Source organism: Periplaneta americana, chromosome 8 (assembly GCF_040183065.1).
Source record: "Periplaneta americana isolate PAMFEO1 chromosome 8, P.americana_PAMFEO1_priV1, whole genome shotgun sequence".
Lineage (NCBI taxonomy): Eukaryota > Metazoa > Arthropoda > Insecta > Blattodea > Blattidae > Periplaneta > Periplaneta americana.
This window is the reverse complement of record NC_091124.1, coordinates 155322101-155345679: the sequence shown is the minus strand read 5'-3', so window position 1 is coordinate 155345679 and position 23579 is coordinate 155322101. Positions and strand designations below refer to the sequence as shown.

The window sequence follows — 23579 nt, the reverse complement described above, 5'->3', positions numbered from 1 at the left end:
AGCACTGCGACCTATTACGATCTATTGCGCTAACCCTCAAGCTATACGCATTCCCAAACCCACACCGATTGACTACACTAAGGTTCGCTGCACACCCAGGTTTCGAACAGGCCACCTAACTCGTCTCAATACCGGCTCGTTTCGTGCGTCGCGTCGCCAGCCGGCGTTCGAGGAATGCTATGGAATGATGACGGAATGAAGAAATATTAACGGATGATGTAGATGCCTAATATGAGGAAACGGGAGAACTCCGAGAAAAACCCCAACTGCGATCTTGTCCGCCACAAGTGTTACTATGGATTTTCAATGAAAAATCGCAGGCGTGACCGGAACTCGAACTTGGACCGCATGCGTGACAGGCTGGAGGTCTGACCACTCAGCCACCACAGGGGACTAGTAAATGGGTTTATTTCGTTATTAATTAAATTTAGCTGTGTTTATGTTTATGCCGGAATTTAGTAAATCAATTTTGTTTCGTTATGGAATTTAGTTTTCTATATTGTTTACGACGGTATGTAATAGATAACACTTTTTTTTAGTTATTAGCGGATCTTAATCGAGGTTTATATTGATTTTACAGAGTAGTAGGCCTAGATGAAGTTTTTTTCGTTATTACATAACTGAGTCGTGGTTTTTTTTTTCTTCTGATGGAGTTCAATAGATAAAGTTTGTTAGTGGTACTAACGGAGTTGAGTCGTAGTTTATAATGTTTTTTTACTGAGTTTAGGAGACGAAGTTTATTTTGTTTTTAACGGAGTTGAGTTGTCGCAGTTCTTATTTTCTTTTAACGGATTGATTTTGAACAGAGTTAATTAGGAAAATTGCAACATGTTTCATAGAATTTGGTAAAATGGAAATTTGTTCAGTACAGTTCTGAGCGATGCAGTGTAAGTTAATTATGAAATTGAGGGACTGCAGTTTGTTTTGTTTTTGACGGAGGTATTTCCGTGCGCCCAGTGCGACACTCGGAGTGGCCCCACCCGCGGGCGGGGGACGAGAGAGAGGCGGTGACTCATTGCGATAAGCTCCCCGTATAGGCTATATCAGTCGTCCGGCCTCCTCGCCGGCAAGCACTGCGTTTCTCGCCGTTGGCGTGTGAGTGTGTGTTGCGACTCTCGATTGTTTCTGTTGTGTTCTCGCTTTGAAATTCAACGCGCGAGGCAAGTTTCCATATGAAGAGGTGTAATTGAGCTAGTTCGGTTAAGTGACCTCACCGGACAGGAATTCAAAATTCGAACCAAATTAATGAAGAACTTAACTCGAAACTACAGATTACAGTTTATACTAAATGAAACGTTAGATATTTGAGAGAGTATATTTAGTACTCAGAAACTACTACATAAATAAGATCCTGCTTCACTTTGCTTGTTAGTGACAATAAACTTAAAACTAGGGAGTGTGTTTCATATTTATTAACTGAGAAGTCTTCATGAAATGACGACAGTAAATAGGCAAATTAAGTGGAATTAGATGTTCTTTTTGTTGCTTGTATGAAATTAAAATATTATTGGGCAGTGAATGACGTATGCGGAAAGTAGATTGCTGTTCGTTCAGTCAGGTACAGAATTTATAAATTAGTTAAAATAAATTCATATCTGAATTTGAAATCACTGCGTTATCTTCAACATCAGATATTGAAATTTCTTTTTTAAGTTACGAGGAACGCATTCTCTATTTTGGAATAAAGTCTTATTCGATTTCCGGTCAGCAACAGCAAGAAACTGAACATCTGAAAGTATTAATGAGCAAATTAAGTCTGTTATCGTGCTGTGAAGACCTTGGAAAAGGCGTAAATTAATTCGTGTACGTATCTGAGACAATAATTGCATCTCAAACGCTCGCTCTCAAGTGCGCATGTACGACGTGTGGCGGAACACTGTGTTTCTCCGAGACGTCATGGCTACGACGGAAGAACGACGACAAAGTGGAAGGTGCGACCATAGTCGGTCGGGGCGAGTGGTAATATTGGTGCAGATCATCTCGTGGTGCGCCGTGGGTGCTCTCCTCATCTTGCGTGGCGTCACCACGCTCACCATCGATGGCGGCGACGGCCTGCCTGCCACAGTCACGCCGCACACCAACAGTAGCAGCGAAGTCGAAGCAGACACTGGTAAAGCTCAACTTTTTAATGCTCTATCAATAGCAGATGCTTAGGTTCACTGTTGAATTCAGACTTTCTCAGGGAGAGATTTATATTATATCGGGGGTAGGTGGGACCGATAGCAATTTCCTGTTTAATGTTGGTCAAAATATTCCATATTCAATTTTGAATAGTAGCTTCCGCACTTGTTTCTATATATCCATGAGGTCATCATCACGGAGCGAATTTAATCCTCAGGGCGTAGATAAACTGGTTTTGTTGGCATTAAGCATTGCTCGTTTGGTTTGAAGTTAAACATGGAAAGAAAAATACATAGCCTACTATAGGCTACCCTCAGTTGGTAGAGCAGCTGGCTACGGACTGAAAGGTCCGGGGTTCGATCCCAGGTGGTGACAGGATTTTTTCTCGTTGCCAAACTTTCAGAACGGCCCCGAGGTTCACTCAGCCTCCTATAAATTTGAGTACCGGGTCTTTCCTGGGGGTAAAAGGCGGTCAGAGCGTGGTGCCGACCACACCACCTCATTCTAGTGCCGAGGTCATGGAAAGCATGGGGCTCTACCTCCATGCCCCCCAAGTGCCTTCATGGCATGTTACGGGGATACCTTTACCTTTTACCTTTTTTTTACTATAGGCTACCACAAAGAGGATAGATCAGAATTTCTTACAGAGGATTTAGGTGTAAAGTGGACTTGTTTAGACGCTTAACGCCTAATTAAGCGCCTTAAACGGTTAAGGCTGGTTCACAATAAACCAGGAACGAAAACGACAACGAGAATCAGAACGGAAATATTGTTAAAATAAATGTATTTAAATGTGAGCATTTACAATTAACTATTGTGAGCACTCACAATTAACTATTGTGAATTCTCACATTTAAATACATTTATTTTAACATTATTTCGTTCTCGTTCTTGTCGTCGTTTCCTTTCCCGGTTTATTGTGAACCAGCCTTTACTGGTGTCAGCTAAGGTTCTTTTCTTTATTTGAAATAATCTTACATGCTGCTCTTTCGTGATGTTACGCCAAGGAATAGGTTGCGTAAGGGTCCGTTCACAAGGTGCAGGAATTTCTGAAACGGGCATTAATTCCAGTCGATTTCGTCTGGACAGCAGCGTACACATGGTTCGATTTATTCGCGTGCATAATGAAATTCAAGTTACATACGGGAAAAACTCGAACCGTGTGTACACTGCTGTCCGCATAAAATGTATTCGAATAAATGCTGGTTTCGATAAATTCCCGTAGTGTATGAACGAGGCCCAAGGGCCTTCCATTAATAGAACCATATTTTCACGATGTAGCCTATGATTTGGTTAATGTGTCCGAACGAAAGGCCATGAACATCAGGAACGTCATCTCCGCAACGTATGATGCAGCAATTGCATTCTGCAAGTACGCTAACGTAAGCGAAACATTCCCATCTATTAACTATTTCAACGTGTGGATTTGTGATGCCTGGTTTAAATTAACTGTACGTTGAATGAGTTTCTACGAATTTACAGGAACGAGGCAAAGAAATAATTTGCTATATTATATTTCTTTCAGCACAAAAATCAAAAGTAATGGCATTTTTAGGACAAGACCCAGTGAGAAGTAAGATAATACACAATAACCAATGCCTCGAACAAGTGCAAAATTTCAATTATCTGGGTTGTGAAATATCTTATCAAAATGAAAAAGATGTGAACAAGAAAATTACCAAATTTACACAAATTCTAGGAATAATAAACAATACATTAAAAGCTAAATTAGTACAAAAATCTACAAGAATAAAAATATATAATACACTAGCATTACCCACCCTTCTATACGGAAGCGAGATTTGGACATTAAAGAAAAAAGACATGAACAGAATCAAAGCAACGGAAATGAAATTTTTCAGGAGAACAGCAGGATATACTCTTTTAGACCGAAAAAGGAATGAAGAAATTTTAGAACAATTAGAAGTAGAGTCAGTAGAAGAAAAAATCACCAGATACAAATTCAATTGGCTAGATCATGTAAGAAGAATGGAAAATTTAAGAATCCCAAAAATTATGATGCAATATAAACCTAGAGGACATCGTCGACCAGGAAGACCGTTAAGAAGACTGCTAGATGGGGCCGAAACAGGTCTACAGAGGCCTAATTCGTGAAGGATGATGATGAATGATGATGATATTTCTTTCCTGGGAAGAACGGTTAGTTTATTTCCTACGTATAAAATGAATGGGCACTAAGCGACCTCAGCATCAATTCAATTCTGCACGCAAAAGAGAAGAAGTTTTTCCCTTGATCAAACACTGAAATTTCCATGAACATAGTCTAGTAAATTGCGATCTATTTAACTTCCTGCCACCTCCCTTGGACAACCTATCTATAGACTGCTTACAGTTTGTAGGACATGTTAGTAGTGAAATGTCGTAACTATAACTCAGAATTTTAGACGTCTATAAACTTATTTTACTTCTTTTTTCCATAAAGGAAGCAGGCTAGTACTTTATAGATTTTTAAGACACGATTTGAGTCTTTCATAGTATTTAACTATAAGATATTTTCAATCGAATTTTATGCACTAAACTAGCTGTAGGCCCGGAAATACCTATTTGACACTCTTTTGCTACACACGATTAACGACATTTCCAAAAGATCTGAGGCATATTTTCTATTATATCTTTGCATATTCTTACACTCCTAGAGTCGGAGAAAGTTCTTTCCACAACACAAAATTTATTAGCTGTGTATTTTATTATTGCTAGGCTATTGCTGCGGTTCGCCTGAGCAATATATGCACGCGTATCATCTTCGAAAATCTAGGTTCACAACGAAAGACCTTCGGTAAGACTAATTATATATTGCCTCTTTTGGTTCACAGATTTGATACAACAGTAGAGTAAAGGTCTGTGTTTTTAAAACGTTTGTCGACTCGAAAATGTTAATCTTATTCTAAATATGAATCGAATCACACTTAAAATTCCGACGCTACAGTGGATTTCCTTTCATATTTGTACTTGGATGTTCGACTAATTCTTATCGGCGTTTTAAAATGTATCCAAATAACACACAATATATATTACTTTACCCATAACTGTCTCTTAAAAATTATATTTTAGTATCGCCTGCGATTTTGAAAGTTTTTTTTTTTTTAACTGAATTTGATAAAATTGGACTTCAGCTTAATTCTTTTAATATACGCACAAATTCAGTCCTTCTATGTTCAATAAGTTTTACATACTTAACTTCAGGAAAAGAAACGGAAAACTGCGTTGAAATCTTAGGTAGAAAAAAAATTAAAAGATTTAAACGTAAAAATCCAATTCCTAGTCGTAACAGAACGAAGAAAAGATTCTCAGGCGTCGTTTTATACTGCTGAATAATGCTCGTGAATCACCTAGTTTCCGTGTCTCCTTCGTGATAGGGAACTTACTTTATCTGACTTGACACGCTTGGTAAGGTAATAAATAGTGAGACTGTCACCTAAAGAAGTCTGGCAATAAACCTACTACTATATTTCTTCCAGCCAGAGAATAAAGTAACAGTAAACATAATCGCATGAATTTCACCGTACACGTTTGAATTCGTCTCCTCAGTATTTTCTGCTCACTAATTAGCCTATTTCTAAATATAAAAAATACTAAGATGTTTCGGAAAAGTTACAGTATAACATTTTGAAAGCCAAAATTGTTTATCGATTTAAAATAAGGTTAGACGAGCGCTGAGGTAGTTCCCTTCCCTCTTCGCTTCCACATCTTCAGCTGTTTCCTGTGTAATACCAACATATCTTTGGTGACATTACGAAAATTTCACGCTTGCATATACGAATTTGTGACAGGTTACGTTAGGTTAGGTTAGTTTAGTTTAGTTTAGCCTTTGTTATGTCTTGTATATACGAATCTGTGACAGGTTAGGTTATGTTAGATTAGTTTAGGCTTTTGTTATGTCTTGTATGTACGAATCTGTGACAGATCGGCTTAGGTTAGGTTAGTTTAGTTTAGTTTAGGCTTTTGTTATGTCTTGCATATACGAATCTGTGACAGGTTAGGTTAGGTTAGGCTTTTTTATGTCTTGTATATACGAATGTGTGACAGGTAAGGTTAGATTAGGTGAGTTTAGGCTTTTGTAATGTCTTGCATATATGAATCTGTCACAAGATAGGTTAGGCTAGGCTTTTGTTATGTCTTGTATATACGAATCTGTAACAGGTTAGGTTAGGTTAGGCTTCTGTTGTGTCTTGTATATACGAATCTGTGACAGGTTATGTTAGTTTAAGCTTTTGTTACGTCTTGTATATACAAATCTGTGACAGGTTAGGTTAGGTTAGTTTAGTTTTTTATTATGTATTGTATATACGACAGGTTAGGTTAGGTTAGGTTAGGATTTTATTATGCCTTGCATATACGAATCTCTGCATGATTTTCAAAGCCTAGTGTTTTTTGTTTAGTGATGTTGGAAGCATAATGGCCTACGTGGAAACGAAGTTACAATGTAGCAATTTTGTGTCTATTTCATGATTATTTGTTGCACTTCACTGTATTCCAGTGGTTATTGAATTAATACAAGTTTTACGTTCTTCACATTACATCGTATCGTGTGTTTCATGATCCTACGTTCCTTTCCTTCACTACAAATCACGTTTGCACTTCCATTACCATGGACCTCTCATTTCACACGTAATTTACAACATTTTCGAACAATTTGTTTGTTTTTTTTATATTTTCCCATAAATCTTTAACTTTTGAAATCCATCTCCGCAAGAAATTCTTTACAAATTCGAATATTTTAAAATCCAAAATCACCGGAACTACCTCAACGCTCATTTTTTCCTAAAATAATATTACTGTCCTCAGCGTGTCTAAAGTAATTCTAACAAGTAAGTGTCGTCCATACGTGCGGCATTTGCTGCTGAGTCACGAGATGTTTGAACAATGTTAATCTGGTGTTGTGAAACGTAAGAGAAGAAATCTGCTAAAAAGTTGTAAGAAGACTATGATACTATTAAACGTATTAATGTAGTTCCTAATCATGTAATACTTATTATTTTAATCATTATGAGCTGTTGTGTTGCCGCATAAACATATTATACAGTCGAAATGGTGACACTATTTTACTTTCCTTTACGTAAACTACGTCATCTGTTAGCATATCCAGGTAGCTTCTCCTGGTTATTGCCTGTTCGGCAAACATGAAAGGGCTAAAAATTCTGTCCTTCATGAGACCAAGCCAGACATTGACTTTAGCAGAGTTTCTTTGCCACTCAGTGACTTAATAGAGTTTGCTCATCTGCCCAGATCCTGCAGAGTTGAAATGTCGCTTCGTCACTGAACAGGGCATGATCTATCAGGTCCTTCTTGGCTGAAGCTTGACGCAGATCATAACACATTGCTTGGCATGCCACATAGTCCTCATCCTCCAGCATGTGAAGCACTTGAATATGGTAGGCCTTCTTCTTAAGAGTGTAACGCAGCACCTTCCACACTGTGGACTTTAGAATATTCAGCTCCTGACTCAAGCTGCGAGTGGATGCCTTTAGACTTTTCATGATGCTATCCCTTATCCTCTGTACCATTGTGGGCTGATCACAGATCGTCCACTATGCTGCTCATCGGCTACAGATCCTGTACGCCTGAATTTGTTGACCATGTTCTGAACAGCAAGTTTCGTAGGCGTTTCTTTGTGATACTTTCTCTGAAATACCCTCTGGAGTTCAGCACAGCTTTTTCCACCTAAACGGCATTCCACCACTGTGATTTGTTCAGCAACGTTAAACACATGGACGTGTCTTCACTGTACCTACAACAGAAATGATCCACACTTATGCTTTCTGTGAAATGTATAGGGACTTCATGGGCAACCTGTACTTTATTCTCGCTCTATGATGATGCCATTGTTATGCCAATTTTATTCGTTGTAAGATGAAACAAAAAGAGCATTCGAGAGATGTGCATGTCGCAGACTTGCCAAGCTTACTTCCTGGTTTGTATAGAGACACTCTAGCTGAAACAGAGACAGAGACCAGCGTATAGGTAACTAAGTATGGACACTTCGCGTCGGTACCTTTGATGTAGCCGGACTGATTTCAATGACCTTCAAGCCAGCTAGAGCGTGAGATTCTGCTTTCTCCCTAGAGATAGCGCTGACATCACATCAGCTACAGACTCTGATCAGCTAGCAGTCGACACAGCGGAAATAAAACACATATAATTAATACATCTAGGTACATTAGGTACTCAAATAAAATAAATTGGATCCATAAAATAATAAATCCGTCATTAACTGTAATGTCTAGACTCTAGAGTTCATTTATAATGAGAGTTGAGACGTTGACCCCAACAAAAATTAAAATATGTAATGATTTGATAGCAGTGAAAATGGAAAAACAAAACTCTTATGAGAAGTAAAACCATATACCTACATTATATTATATACAAATATTAAACGAATTTGATACATAATTGTATAATGTATTATATTATTTTATAATATAATTTATTATATCTGAAATATAAAAATAATATTATTAGAACTAGTCTGTCACTGAGAAATAAGGAAAAGCTGTTAACTTGAATTTATTTGAAGCAAAGCGTTACTGGATTATGCAATAAGGTATACGATGTTTGGATCCTGTGTCTCTACTCTATACTCAATTATATTATCTTAGCGTATGCTCGATTACACTAACCTCTAGCGCTTGAAAGTGGAACTAAACGCCGGCACACAGAGAAACAAAACACAGGAAAATTCGCTCAGTGTCCATTCTTTATAATCCCTATTCGCTGCAGAGACTGTCGAAAAAAGAACAGAGAGGCAGCAACAAACAATACCATATTGTTCAATGAATGATGTTTCGATCAAAAGATGAATACCTGATTTAACCCTATATTATTATTATTATTATTATTATTATTATTATTATTATTATTATTATTATTATTGGTGTTGTTGCCGTCGTAATTTTGAGAACCACTGCACTCGCCGGGCTCGCACATTCGTTAAAATGGAACTGGATAGGGCACACATTAACACTGTTCGTTTTTAAATTGAGACCTTCTGCTTGGAGGGAAAAAAGTAAAATGAATGTGTTTTTGAAATAATGTAACAGACCTAAAACTTTGTAACGTCAGTCAATGTTTTTACTGAAGTAGAGCATATTAATAGTATAACTATAAGGTGTCTTTGTTTAGTCCTAATGCTTCCTTTACATACGCACACTAACTCGAAGTGATTCATCGCATAGAACTGACAGCTGGCTGACGGTGCAGGCCGTGTGCGTCGCAGTAATGTTTTGTTGTGGTATGTTGAAGATGCATTCCGTATATCGAAGAATTTGTATGTTCTGTATTACTCTTTGTGAAGTTGCAGCGTTGAGAAGTTGTCAAAAATTTCGAAAAAAAAAAAATCCGTTGACCGACAACTCATGGAGAGCCAATGTCTACCACCCGAATGTTGGTCCCATGTCCACATTCCTCAACAGGTGAACGGTCATCCAACCAGTAGGCCTACGGCGGTAACGTGGTGGTCAGCACTTAATCCCTCCCAGACTGTATAGCGTATTATAATATGTGATAGGCATTTGTATAAGATGTTTTAATATATATATAAATTATTACGTACTAACCATTACTTTTTCAGACATTTCAAATACAATTTTACTTGTTTATTATATAAATGTTTCTGATCCACAGTAGCTGTTCAAAGTCAAATCCACTGACGTGGACAGAAGCATTACAGTGGGCAAGAATTTTTTTCGCGTATTCTGTAAGGCATTGATTCCCAAAGTGTGGGTCGCGACCCCTTGGGGTGTCGTGTTAAGAGCTGAGAAGGTTCTCGAGATGATTTACAAAACAAAATATTCATGTTGTATTTAGAAACATACGCAACGTTAAATATAAACAAAAAGTATGTCAGTAGTTGTAAAGTAAAAAAGTAATGTGATGAATGTGCCTGTTTCCCCCCCCCCCCAGAAAGTATCTTCTCGAGTCTAGTCTTCGACATACACAATATCATTTTCAATTTGAAGCAGATTTCTCGCTTTTGCTCTGATGGCAATCATAGACGATAAACTTATTTTGCACAAAGAGAGATTGCAAATGCAATCAAAATGTAAGAGCTTCTTTTGCAAAATGAGCCAATCTTGCGTTTTTAATTCAAGGTGGTCCACGCTGTGCGATAAAAATTATTGTGAAGAAAAAAAAAATTTGATACATAGATAGATATTTCAGTAAGTATTTCCTTAAAACAGTATATTCTGCAATTTCAACTAGTTGGACGCAACTGTCTGAAAATGCTAAAAATGCTGTTGTTTATAACTGTGCAAACTTAATTGCAGGTCTGCAAAAAGAAACTCACTATTTGTCATATCATACGGTTCTTGGTTAAAATTTCAAAGTTCTTTAATACATTGGAATGAATCAGATTTATTTTTTTTTTCAAGTGATGTCGACCAGAAATCAAGTTTCTTTATAAATCTGTAGATTTTATCTATGGCTGTTATTATGTTAACATTTTGGTCTTCCAAACTACTATTCAGAGTTGTCAAAAGCCAAAAGTCAAAGACAAAAGGCGTGACTTCGTGTGGTACAAAGTATTTCTGATCTGAAGGTTTCTAGATATAGCTACCCACACTCTCTGTCCTTGGGTGAGGTAAGCAACTATATTGCTGTCGTCCGTACTTCCTAAACTGATGAGAACTGAAGCCGAAACAGAAAAGATAGCAAACTTATTCTTTGGACAAACGTCCTAATCATTTTTGCGTTTCGACCGAGGCACAAGCGTTCACAAGTTTTTTTTCGTTTTGCAAAGAGGTAACGGATTCAAAATATTTATGGTTATCGATCCTCCTCATTTGGAAGCCAGTGAATGCCTTCGTATCAAGGCGCGAAAACTGGGATTGTTCATTTTCTAACCCATTTTGCATTTTCCTGTTTTCGAACTGTCCGGTTCTCGTCAGCAGAGCGAAGAAGCCCTGGAACTAAGATTTTGAAGTCTGTACTTCACCCAAGGACAGAGAGTGGGAGTATATCTGGAAATATTTATACCAGAAATACTATTCAGAGTGTTTACAAGTATTTGGAAAATACTTCGGTAGTAAGGAATGCCAAAGGAAGAAGCCAAAAAGAATTTGAAAATAGTTTTATATATTCGGATTTATCCTCTTGCAGGTAACGATCGGTACATTGAAAGTTGTTTAGTATATAGGCCTACTGAGAACTGTAAGCAATGTCATTAATTTCAGGGAGGCATTCTTTGTCATATTTCAAACGAAAGAGTTTAATACAATTTTGCTCGTTTTTGCTTCCTTTTCGAGATGATAACGGTTTCATAGCGTGTTTTGGAAAAGCCATTGAATTAATTCCAATATGCGCAATCAATTTAAGAGAACGTGTATTATGATAACTGATAATCAATGATTGAAAGAATTTTAGTTTTATCCTTTAGGCCTAAATGTACAGAAATTTGATCAAAACAACTGTAACTTTTCGTTCTGGACAGGAATTGTACAATGTGAGATTTGTAACAAATGTATGAAATTATAACAATTTTTATCTCGAAAAGGAAGCGAAAAACGAGCAAAATTGAATTGGACTTTTTAGTTTGAAATATCTCACGGAATTATCCCCTAAAATTAATGACATTACTTGCGATTTTGAGTCAAATTACCATTGTTTTCGATTTTATATGAATTTGTATTTTGCGAAATGGAGTAAGTAGACTTATTGGTATAGTAGTTGGGGGGTGGAAGCAAAAGTAGTCCCCAAAAATGGGTCGTGCCTTCAAAACGTTTGGGAACACTGCTGTAAGATATCTGAAAATAATTTTATTGTACTCGTACGATGAAGGACATAGTTGAGCGACTCGAGATTTTTTTTTTTTTTTTTTTTCAAATCAAAGAATTCCACACTGTGCATGCTCCGAGGCGAATGTTTTCGACATAAATATTGACGAGCTGTTCACTTCGATATTCTGTTTAAATATTACATATCTATGCTGAGAAGGAATTAAAACTATAGCCTCTTATGAACTGTGCTACAAGTCTTGAAACATTTTCTCTCGCTCAACAATTATGTCCCTAACTGTACGACTTCATAGCAAGTTAAGGTGTTATCAACCAATATCACCTCCTCTGTGTCCACTGGAGTTTCGTAAACCAATGATTTTATAAACCTCTCTTATGGCTGCACTCCAGATATTTAGGGTTCGCTAATGATGACATATGATAGGGACACCGACCATGGAAGTTCTATTTCTCATACTTACTCATCTTAGACTCATATACCCCTTCTATAGGCCTACTAATTCTACTAATGGTCATTTCCACTGAAAACAAAAAATGAGTTTTTTACGGTTTCGGTATGTTTAGAGAGGCATTTTTCTGTATATGTTACTGTTTTTATCATAATTCAGTCATTTCTATGAGAAACAGTGTGATAAAGTCAGTATTTTCAATCAAAACCGGATAATTCCATATCATACTAACGCCAATATTTCCATTGTTTTTTTGTATAAAAAACGGGCATTTCCAACATTCTAAATATTTCGCATTTACCAGTCCATTCAAAATCGATCATTTCCACTTCAGTGTGCAAGAGTGATAATATTGTATCTTATTGCTAATTGAAATTATTGTAAAAGTTTTATAATATATTCATTTTTCCATGATACAGTTGAATGAAAGTGAAGGATAGACTTGTGTAATGTACTGTATGCTATATCTGAAGTGTGTGTGTGTGTGTGTGTATTAAATCTAGAGTTGTTTTAAGGAATGTTTTGAGTCTTAGTGTGGTACTGTTAAGATGTGTAATAAATCACTATTTAGAGTAAGGCATTCTGTTATTTATTTTTATAAATGTATTTAACATCTTATAAAAATGGAAGACCAGAGAGTATCAGATAGCATAATCTGAATCAGTGTTATTCAAGGGGTGACACGCATACACTCGGGGGTACGGGAAGGATCCTTAAGGAGTACGTAACATTTTAAAAAGCGTATAATATACAAGTACTTAGGTCTATTATTTTATGATAAACAATGAATAATCAGGGACAAATTCGGGGTGTAATGTGTAACCTTATTTTTATTCTTATATGATAGGTAATAACTAGGGCCAGGAAGTTCATTCCCTAAAAACCTACTAAATATGCATGCAAGTATGCCTTTAAAATCTTAAAATATGCCAATAAATATGCACTAATAAAACTGTATATTTCTTTACATATATCACTAGTAAATAAGTAATAATAATAATAATAATAATAATAATAATAATAATAATAATATTGTTATTATATTATTAATAATATAATAATAATATTATTATTAACTTATTATTATTATTATTATTATTATTATTATTATTATTATTATTATTATTTAGTAGTAGTAATAATAATAATAATAATAATAATAATAAATGTAATAATATTATAAGTTGAGATTAAACTTGCATTTATTGTTGAAAAATTGAAGCATGTGAATAACTGTCCAAAAGAAACGATGGGTTGCACTTCACTATAATTATATGGAGTAGGTTTTCAATAGAGATAGAGTGTCTATTGTGTGTGAAGATGGATTTGTACGTTGAAAAGCTTCTCTCAAAATCAGAAGATGTTACTGGAGCATACTTAGATGTTGCTAACTGTTCCATAGTAAAAGATAATTCATGTATATTAATTGATAATTTTCCGTTTAAAATGTCTTTAGTTTCGCACATTTGTTCGTATCCAGGATTTGTTGATACCATGTAACTTATTTTATCCTTTAGCTTCTCTCCTACACTGCCAGGGATAGAATTTAGGCTGGAAATTATTTCTTTAAACACTTGCAGTGCCACACTTCATTCTTAGACAGTACGTTCTGAGCAGTCTCAATAGAGACAGCAGACTGCGTGACCGAGCGATAATGCGATAAAATTCCCACGCTCTGCGTCAGTGGTTTTCAACCGGTGTGCTTGGTTTGCCGCAAACCTTTCAATACTTTCCTGGTAAAAATAATTAATTATAATAATTTCACTCCATACCAGTTTTCAAAACTTAATAAGATGCTTTTATTTTTAAAAAAATCAAAACTATGCATTTTAATGCAATATAAAATCAGCTTTAATGAGCTTAAACCCATAAATATGCCACAATAATATAAATATCATGAAATATGCATTTATAAAAAAAAAGGCCAAAATATGCAAATATATGCAAAATAAAATTTGGTTTGATAAACTTAAATGTTGATGATTTGTGAAGATAATTAATCAGCAATTAATTACAGCCAATGGAGAAAATATATGCAAATGCACTAACTTCCTGGCCATAGATCAATAACAAATTTTTTACCTCGTAGCTTGATTCCTCCTTTCATCATTTAAAAGTTGTGATGTACTACATTACCGGTACTTTAAATGCCAGTTTAAATTTATTTTAGATGTAATTATCTATAAGTTGAATTATTCGCCACTTTTTTGTATAAAGTTGATAGGAAATTGTGTTGGGAAAAGTACGCGGAAAGAAAAGTTTGCATATCGCTGGTCTAGATGATTATGCTAGGGTGCTAGGGGTTAAAACTCTTGTTTTATTATTGTACTTCGGAATTGAGATTATTGAACCAAACTTCTGGGATTTTTGGACTGATATGAAGAGTTCACTGCAAGAGTGATGGATGTCACTTTCTTGTCGAAAATGAACCAAGACTGTCAATGCATAGCTTAAGACATATAGAATGTACATAGAGAGTTATATGGCATTAACACTGATAGTTATTGTTCAGTAATGATCGGAAAATCACAGTTAAGCTTTGAGCGCTAAGCATTTCAAACTTTCAATTGCTTCTCCTGCAAAATGTATTCCAAATGACATCCATCATTCTTGCAGTGGACTCTTCATATGCAAGTGATAATGTTATCGATACAATTAAGTAGTATATATATTTTAGATTCAGCGAAGAAAATGAAGATTTATGACCATTTCACATGGACCGCTTGTTCGTCCCCCCTCTTGGCTTTCTCTTGCGTTGTCTTGCCATATTTACAACGTGATCGAGATAATTCCTCTCCTTATGAATGCTTTGTGAATGTTGGAAAAGATTGACAGGAATAAAGACCTAAGTTACCAAAGGGCGTAAATTTTGAATATTGACTATATATTCACTTAGATCTGATGGTGTACATACATTATTTTAGCTGTCACCGATGAATTTCTGTGAACGCCTTTGCTTTGCAGAAAACCCTATTATTATGCATTTTGATGCTGTACTTACTGTGTGGTGCAATATTATGTTCCACACCAGCCTACATCCCGAAAATGTCTACAGCTTGAAATGCATCGTTAGACATGATAGATGTAGTAGGTATGAGAAATGGTTACCTTTATGATTATCACTAGATTGTTGACCATCCTACCAATAATAGTTAGTTATACACAAAGTTAAAGCTTATGTGCAACACATAAATATCTGTAATACTCTTCTTCGTGTTGATGACTCCCATCTCCACAATGTTAGGGACCTTGTAAGTGAAAAAGTTTCTGCTCTGTCAAAATTGAATATCACAGCTATTGATGCTATCAACTGGTCAGGTCGTAAAATTCGCAAACACTTAAGAAATGACGCATTCCAAACTTGGACAAACCATACCTTGCGTGGTAAAGGGGTTATTGTTTATAGTGATCTCCCCAAGGCTAACTCATGGGTAAGCAATCGAAAGGGCCTATCTTACTCAGAATGGACCAATGCTTTAAAAATGTCAAGCAATATTTCGGCGGTTCGCGCAATACCGGGCAGAACTCTAAGCACAACCCGTTGCCGTCATCCAGACTGTAGCGAGCTTGAAACACTTGGACACGTGCTTGGACAATGCCCCAAAGGCGAGCTGCTGATCAATGCTAGACATCATCGTGTACGACATGCTTTGGCGACATCCTTAAAAACATTAAATTGGGAGATTCATGAAGAAGTGCATTGTGTATCATCAGATGGTTCTTTTAGACGGGCAGACATTATTGCTATCAACGGACGCTTAAAACGGGCTCTTGTTCTTGACCCTACTATCCGTTTCGAAAGAAACCTAAATCAGGCCACCGAAGTTGATATTGAGAAGAAGTCCATATATGAACCTTGTCTGCCGTATCTTTCTCAAAAGTACAACGTCCCTCTTAAACAATGGTCCGTCATTGGTTTGCTGTTTGGCAGTAGAGGTTCAATCACAAAATTCACGTGGAATTATCTTAAGGAACTTCACATTCCTTTTGATTATGTAATGTCTATTCTTATAAATATTATCAAGGATTCTCTTCAAATATTACATCATCATCTCTATTTCAATTAATCAACTTATATTTGCCTTCAACAATTAACTTTCTTTTTTCTTTAATGTATCACATCACATTATATTGTGCATGTTTATTGTATTCAGGACCCTTGTGGTCACTCAAAATTCTTTGAGCTGATGTCTATAATTTAGAAATTTATTTGATAATCAAACCAAAGAGCCTTTCTACGATCTATACTTTTGTGCTTTATCTGTTTTACGACACGTTACTATTCCAAAAAATATATTTCGTGTAGAAATTCCATTATCTTTATTAAAATGTGATAAACTCTGATATGGTATTATGAGGAATCATTGCATTACAGTAAATCAGGCATGCCCAAACAGCCCGTCGAGCTTGCGTTGCGAGGCGCACATTTCTGTAGCACGCGTTCCGGCTGATCTACCCCTTCATTTCCACCCCAGCTTTCAACTGCTCAGGTAGCTTGCTAGTGTTGCAAGGGGTAAACACACTCCGTTAGCGGTGGCTTTTCGAGTACACAAACAACCATATGCCAAATTTAAGAGGGAATGGGCTTTAATGTCTGTCAGTCAGGAACATGGAGGTGATGCAAGTTGTTTCGTTTGCAAGATCACTTGCAAGAAGAGCAGTTTAAAACGCCACTACGTTTCCCACCATGCGGCACAATACATAAGGTTCGTTCCAACAAGCGGTTCATGGATCAGTTCATGTACGGTTCCTGTACCATCTTATGCGCATGCGCTAGTCGAGCATCTGCTATGGGATTGAAACTGGACTGGACGCTGTTGGAACGCTTTCGCGGATCGTTATGTACTAAATCCAGAGATGCTATAACTGTGATCATCTTTGCTAAGATCGGGATGCTTAATTATTATCGTTTCGCAGCTAATTCTAATTGCAGAAAATAGAATTTCGACCATTTTCTACAAAAAGATTAAAAAAAATCTGGAAGGCAAGAATTCCGATAATTCAATGTCGTGTACTGGGGGACTCTCATCTAAAAATAGTTCTTTTTTTAATTATTAATGTATGTACGTTATTTATTATACTTTTAATCAAAGCTGCATGTTGAAATTGTAATTAACTGTTTCAATACCCAAATAATTTCCATTCCCTTTCTTTTTGGCGAAAATTTAAATTAAATCTCTAGTTTTATTATTCGTCTGTACTGTCACTTTTCATCTTTAACCTCAATGATGTGAACAGTCGATCATGTCTTTCTTCAGTATCCAGGAGACGTTGGTGAGCTTATGCGCATGCGCGTCTCTCGTACTTTTCCGTACATGCCTCAATCCACGGACTATTTTTGACCGTTCTGAACCCGTGTCAAAAGCTTGTTGGAACGCCCGACTGCAGTACATGTTTCCGGTTCAGGACTGGTTCGGAGTTTGTTGGAACGCTTTTTCTGTACTGCGCATGCTCGCGATGGTTACGGACGGTTCCTGACTGTTGTTGGAACGAACCTATAAACTGCCACGGAGAACAGAGGACTGTTGCTAACAGAATTGAGAGCAATCGTAAGTTTGTAACACTTTAACATGAATATTTCGTTGTTAATACTTCTATGACTTGGCTGTCCGTATGGAAATGCAGTATTATTAACTTGTATTGGTATGATGTAGAATAGAATAATATTGTTAGCTTACTTAATATTTTTTCCTCCGTATAGTGAGGTTTTAAATATTTTATTGTGTTATTTTTAGATCGAACCCGATACTGAAGAAAATCAAAAGACTAACAAGTCCATTTCTTGTTATTTAGCCTATGTATTTAGCTAGGTTGGCTGATGGCACCCTGATCTTAATACTCAGGCTAGCGACTGCTGACAGAACAACAACAATATTAAGTGAAAATGGCGGCATTATAGTGAAGGTTCTTCAAACGCTGCCAATACATAAATATGAAGCAGGATGATAGGAAAATATGAAAGAGAAACCATAAGTTTTCATAATAGTATTGTAGTAATTAATACTAATATGAACAACAAATATTGTTTATGAATGATAATTGATGTTCACTATATATTTGTACAACCTTTGCGGCGTCACTGACTAGAAGCTTGACGTCTTACGTAGCATTTGTTTACAACCTGCCACGGGCTAGTAAGTTCTCGAACTTCATTCCGCGTGCTATTCCGTGGGCATGCCTGCAGTAAACAACGAAAAAACAGTGCAACAGTGACTAGAAAACGCAAAGTACCCTTGCTATTATTAGAGAGTACTCCGAAATTTTCATGGAAATATACATTTTATATATATTACACCAAAAAATGTGTTTTGACATATCGTCCGTTTGTCTGTTTGCATGCACTTACCTATCCTGAAGTGTTGCTCAACGAATTTTGTTGCTATTGTGTTAATGTATGACGCACATAATAAAGGGTTACTCAAAAGTCAGAAGTCACAAAAGATTTTAAACTCCCTCTATCTTTGTTAAAAAGTAATTTTACAGAATTATAATAATATTTATAGTTTTGCTCATAAAATTGTGGGATTTATTTTCACAGAACCGTTCCAATTATTTCGCTATTGCTGCTATGGCATATGAAATAAATAGCAATTCGAGGTATTCTTGAGTGAGTTAGTATATGCATTTTGTTTTTGTTTGATTTTTTTTTTTCAAAATCCTGTCACAAAATAATTATTTTGCTTCTAAGAATGCGAAATTGGCTTTATTCAATGTTAATGTAATATAGATTGTTCTGGCGCACAGAAAAGATTCAGACTTCTAACTGGATTGAGGTATGGACTCTTAAATGTGTTGTCATTGTGGAAGCTTGTAAAAAAGTTTCAAGAGACCGGTTGTCGCATACCAAAGCCGGTAGAAAACGAATGCATCTAAAAAAAATCGGTGCGTCGCGCATAGATGACTCCAGTGTATTTTGGGATACAATATTTATTTATTTGTTTGTTTTTTACTTGTTTATTTACTTAATTGCTCATTTACTTATTAGTTTATTTGTTTGTTTATTCATTCATTTAATAGTTAAGGCAAGCACATCAACTTCGTAGCATCAAAAACAAATTTACACAAATTCAATTTACAAATTTTAGTGCTTAGTGGACATATTTTTCACATCTTAAAGATCTAATTGCATGCATATTGAGGTAGCTTTTAAAACACAAACTTCTTGACACTTGTTATTACATTAATATGTACGTTTGTTCTTGTTCTGGAAAGCGTGACATCTTAGAATGTATGAGTATTGCAGTGGGTCGTAGAGAACAAAACTTCATTAATCTTTAAATTCGTACTTACCACTACTGGGTGTTCATTTCAAAGTGTGTCATGACGTCACTGTTGTTGGGTCACCGATTTGAAGCGAGTTTCAGTTTATATGTTAGAGAAGTTGCCTATTATTTAAGGCGTTCTTCAATCTGAACTTGAGAATGTGTACGGTATAACTTGAACGTCGTAGCAACAGATGGCGGTCTGTACGGTCTGTGTGCTACCATAACCTCTTTCGAACTGTGTTTTGCGCCGGCAAGTCGTACGCAGGGTATTTGTTATCATCGGTTGCGTATGGTAACATTCCACAACACAAATCAAATGCTCCGTGTCCATGTTGACCGTCGAAGTTAATGTCAACAAATACGTAAGTAATCGTCTTAACCCTCTCCCCATATCTCGACAGTACGTATTTCCAAACAGTTCACATTCCTGCCACTACCGGCGTTACCGTACGTATCGGCACGTACTCTTCAGAATGAACGCCGTACTTGCTAGCCAACTTCTCTGCCTCTTAGATTATACACCTGAGCTGCGGAAGTGTAGGAAGATTGAATTCTCTAGGCTCATCAGCTAGCCACATGACGGCATACAGCGAGCCAAGACACATTTTGAACTGAACACCCAGTATTCTAATCTTGGGTTAGATGTGTTCTGTTACAATACATTTAAATATACATATGTAACTTACACATTATATTTTCCTCTAGTAATACAGCGGATCCGAGTTAGAGTCCTCGACAAAAGTGGAGTATTATCTCCCTCCTATGAGGACTGAGATACTTACCGTGTATTTGTCAAATCAACCGTTGCCGCTAATAACATTATTAGTGAATCTCATTGCTTGTTATCCCATATTACTCGTAATCGTACTGATCAGAGGCAGGACGAAACTCGCTGGCGTCGAATCCTAATGTTAACGACGACTGTTATTATGACGACGATGATTATGACTATGGTGGTGTACGTAGATAAAATAAATACTCTGTATTTACTTCCATTTTTTACAACGTACCGTTTCTAGAGACACGCAGTGTCCGACAATTGTCCGTTATTTATATAAAGAAGTTACAACCTGCAAAAATGTTAATCATATCTTTGTTCTAAGAACTTGCAGTGTTAAGAACCCCTGCAGGGGGGCTCACCACACAAACCGCGGCCTTGGGACCGTTATGCGGACGCCACTGGTTCGTTCCAGTTTGGGGCACTTGACAGTGACGTCATAGTTCTGTAGAAGCATCGTGAATTGCTTGTCCGTTCCGGTGCCTCGCTATGGTGAAAGGCATGTAACGTGCATTAAATCGTCTCTGAAGTTGTTGTCCGCCGCAGAAGACAAGAACAGCATGAGAGCTCACAACATTGCCATTTAAAGTATCACTTGTTGTTACTATACTGTAATTCCTTATTTAGCATTTATTTTGAATAACACGGAAAGATGACATGATGATATAGCCATAAGATGGAATGAAGAGTTATCTCTCTTCATAGGAACTGGCTATATCACCTTGTTTTGCGTTTGTCCATTATTGTCTTAAGAGAGCGCTGACCAAAGCGGATGTCGTGATTTGATTACATCGTGTAATCACAGACATTCAGACGAGTACAAGCAGTAAGAGATGGTTTCGTAAAGAATGAGAAGGAGAAATCTTTTGTTGTTCTGTCGGATAAAATGTAATATGTTTACTTTCCTCAACGGTTCATTTAGGAGTATATAGAAACATTAATTGTCGCGCTGAATAATGTATTATTATTGTTATTATTATTATTATTATTATTATTATTACTGACCACTAAGTATGTGTTTCTATAATTCTTCTCTACGTGCATGAATATTGATATTTTTAGATATTCTCCCTAGAAGGACAAAATTATTAGGTTTTATCTCAATTTTAATCTTCTTAATCTTTAGATGAGGATAACTATTAGTAGTTATTCATTTAATAATAGTATTGTAGAAAAATTGATTCAATATTATGTGCCAACGAACGTGAAACGCCACGAATTGACATGTTTTAAATCATAGCCAGGAAGAGAAAGATGAGATAAATAAATGTAAGGAAGTCAGCCACCTAATGGGGTTTGAAATATCTCGTGCTCTAAAGCCCCTTAATAGAACAGAATTTCTCAAAAGAGTAACGATTAAAATAGTTTAAATAACTTGTTTATAAGAAGTGTTTAATTTTGAAAAACTACGAATTTCTTGACCAAGTATCGAGAGAAGAATTTAGAAAATTCCTGATTATATGCAAGAGTAAGGTTAAAAAAAAAGCAAGAAAAATCGTATATTATTCACTGGCTCTTGATGACACCAGTGACATTACTGATACAGCAAAGCTTGATATTTTTATCCGCGGGATTGATTAAGATGTTAGTACAGGAACCACCACTGTTTGTAGTTTTCATGCCAAGTACCTTTCCTCCTTCTCCTTACTTCATAGGCTGTCTGTCGCATGTAATCACTGCAGCTCGAGTTTTGGTCACCGCTGTCTTAAGAGGTTAGGTACAGCTTACAGCAGTAAAATTTAGGAAATATTGAACATTTTTTCCCCTCCATTACTGTATCTTGTATAATGAAAATTAGTATATGTAAAACACTGTCCTTCTGGTAGGCTATATGAAAAAAGTATTTTGTTGATTTAAAAGAAAATATTTCCTTTTTTTTTTTCTCCTTCAAAATTCAGTTCACTGTACAGTGACGAAGCGTTTCCCACATAACATAATGACACCTTATAATAAGATTTTGGAACAAGTTAATAACTTTAATTATTTGTGGTGTGATATTACATATGAAGAAGACGAGGACGTAAGAAATAAACTGGGAAAATTTCAATATATGTGTGGAACAGTCAAATGCACTTTATCAGGAAAAACCAGAAAAGATACTATGTTGAAATTTTATAAAGTCATGGCAGTGCCTGAATTGATGTATGGTTCAGAAAATTGAACACTGAGAAGATCTGATATGAGGTGTATAAAGTCTGCAGAAATGACATTTCTGAGGAGTATAACTGGATACAGCCGACGGGATGAAATAAGGAATACTTTTATTAGAGATGAATTAGGAATTTGTAACTTGAATGAGAAGATACAAGAGAGAAAAAAAGAAATTGGCATGACCTCATCCTTCGGATGGAAGATGAAAAGCTGACGAAGAAGTACTAAACTACCAACCATTTGGATATCGTGATGTGAGTCGTTCTAGAAGGAGATGGCAAGATGAGTGGATACGAACCTGTATTGTATTGTATTGTATTGTATTGTATTGTATTGTATTGTATTGTATTGTATTGTATTTATTAACATTCCATGGTATTCATACATGCTTACAGCAAGAATATGGAACAAGTCAAAAAACTTAATACTATTTTAAAATCTTAATTTATAGTCACAGTCTAGATGAAATATATACAGACGAGATTTACAATATAGTCTACTAGTACAACACATAGTTTTAGTATCAATTTCATGAAGTGTTACTGAATGTTATGAATTCACCTACAGAATAGAAGGCGTGAGAAATTAGGTACTTCTTTAATTTGGCCCTAAATAATCTTATGTTTTGAGTTTCATTTTTTATATCGATAGGGAGGCTATTAAAAATTTTTACTGCCATATAACGATAGATAGCACGATAGACTTGCCGATGGAGTATGAAAGTCATTTTTTTGACGTGTATTTATGCTATGAACTGTTGAATTAGTTACAAAGTTTTCACGATTACATACGAGGAAGACTGTTAATGAAAAGATATACTGACAAGCCATGGACATTATTTGTAGTTTTTTGAAAATAGTCCTACACGATTCCCTAGATTTCGCACCTACTATTATTCTAATTACTCTTTTTTGTAATAGAAATATATTGTTACTATCTGTGGAATTTCCCCAGAATATTATTCCAAAACTCATTACCGAGTGGAAGTATGCAAAGTATATTGTTTTTAAGGTATTGATATTTACTATCTTTTGCATAGATCTAATAGCAAAACAAGCTGAAT

At 36.0% G+C, this 23579-nt stretch overlaps 1 protein-coding gene across 1 annotated transcript in view; it reads left to right on the top strand.

Moving 5' to 3' along the window:
• Window positions 1–1053: 1053 nt before the first annotated feature.
• The window catches only part of LOC138705172 (uncharacterized), a 141649-nt gene continuing 119123 nt past the window's right edge, over window positions 1054–23579 (top strand). The window contains exon 1 of the mRNA XM_069833876.1: window positions 1054–2110. Within this exon, the coding sequence (XP_069689977.1) occupies window positions 1855–2110 (256 nt within the window). The 5' untranslated portion in view covers window positions 1054–1854. The remainder of the gene's footprint in view (window positions 2111–23579) is intronic.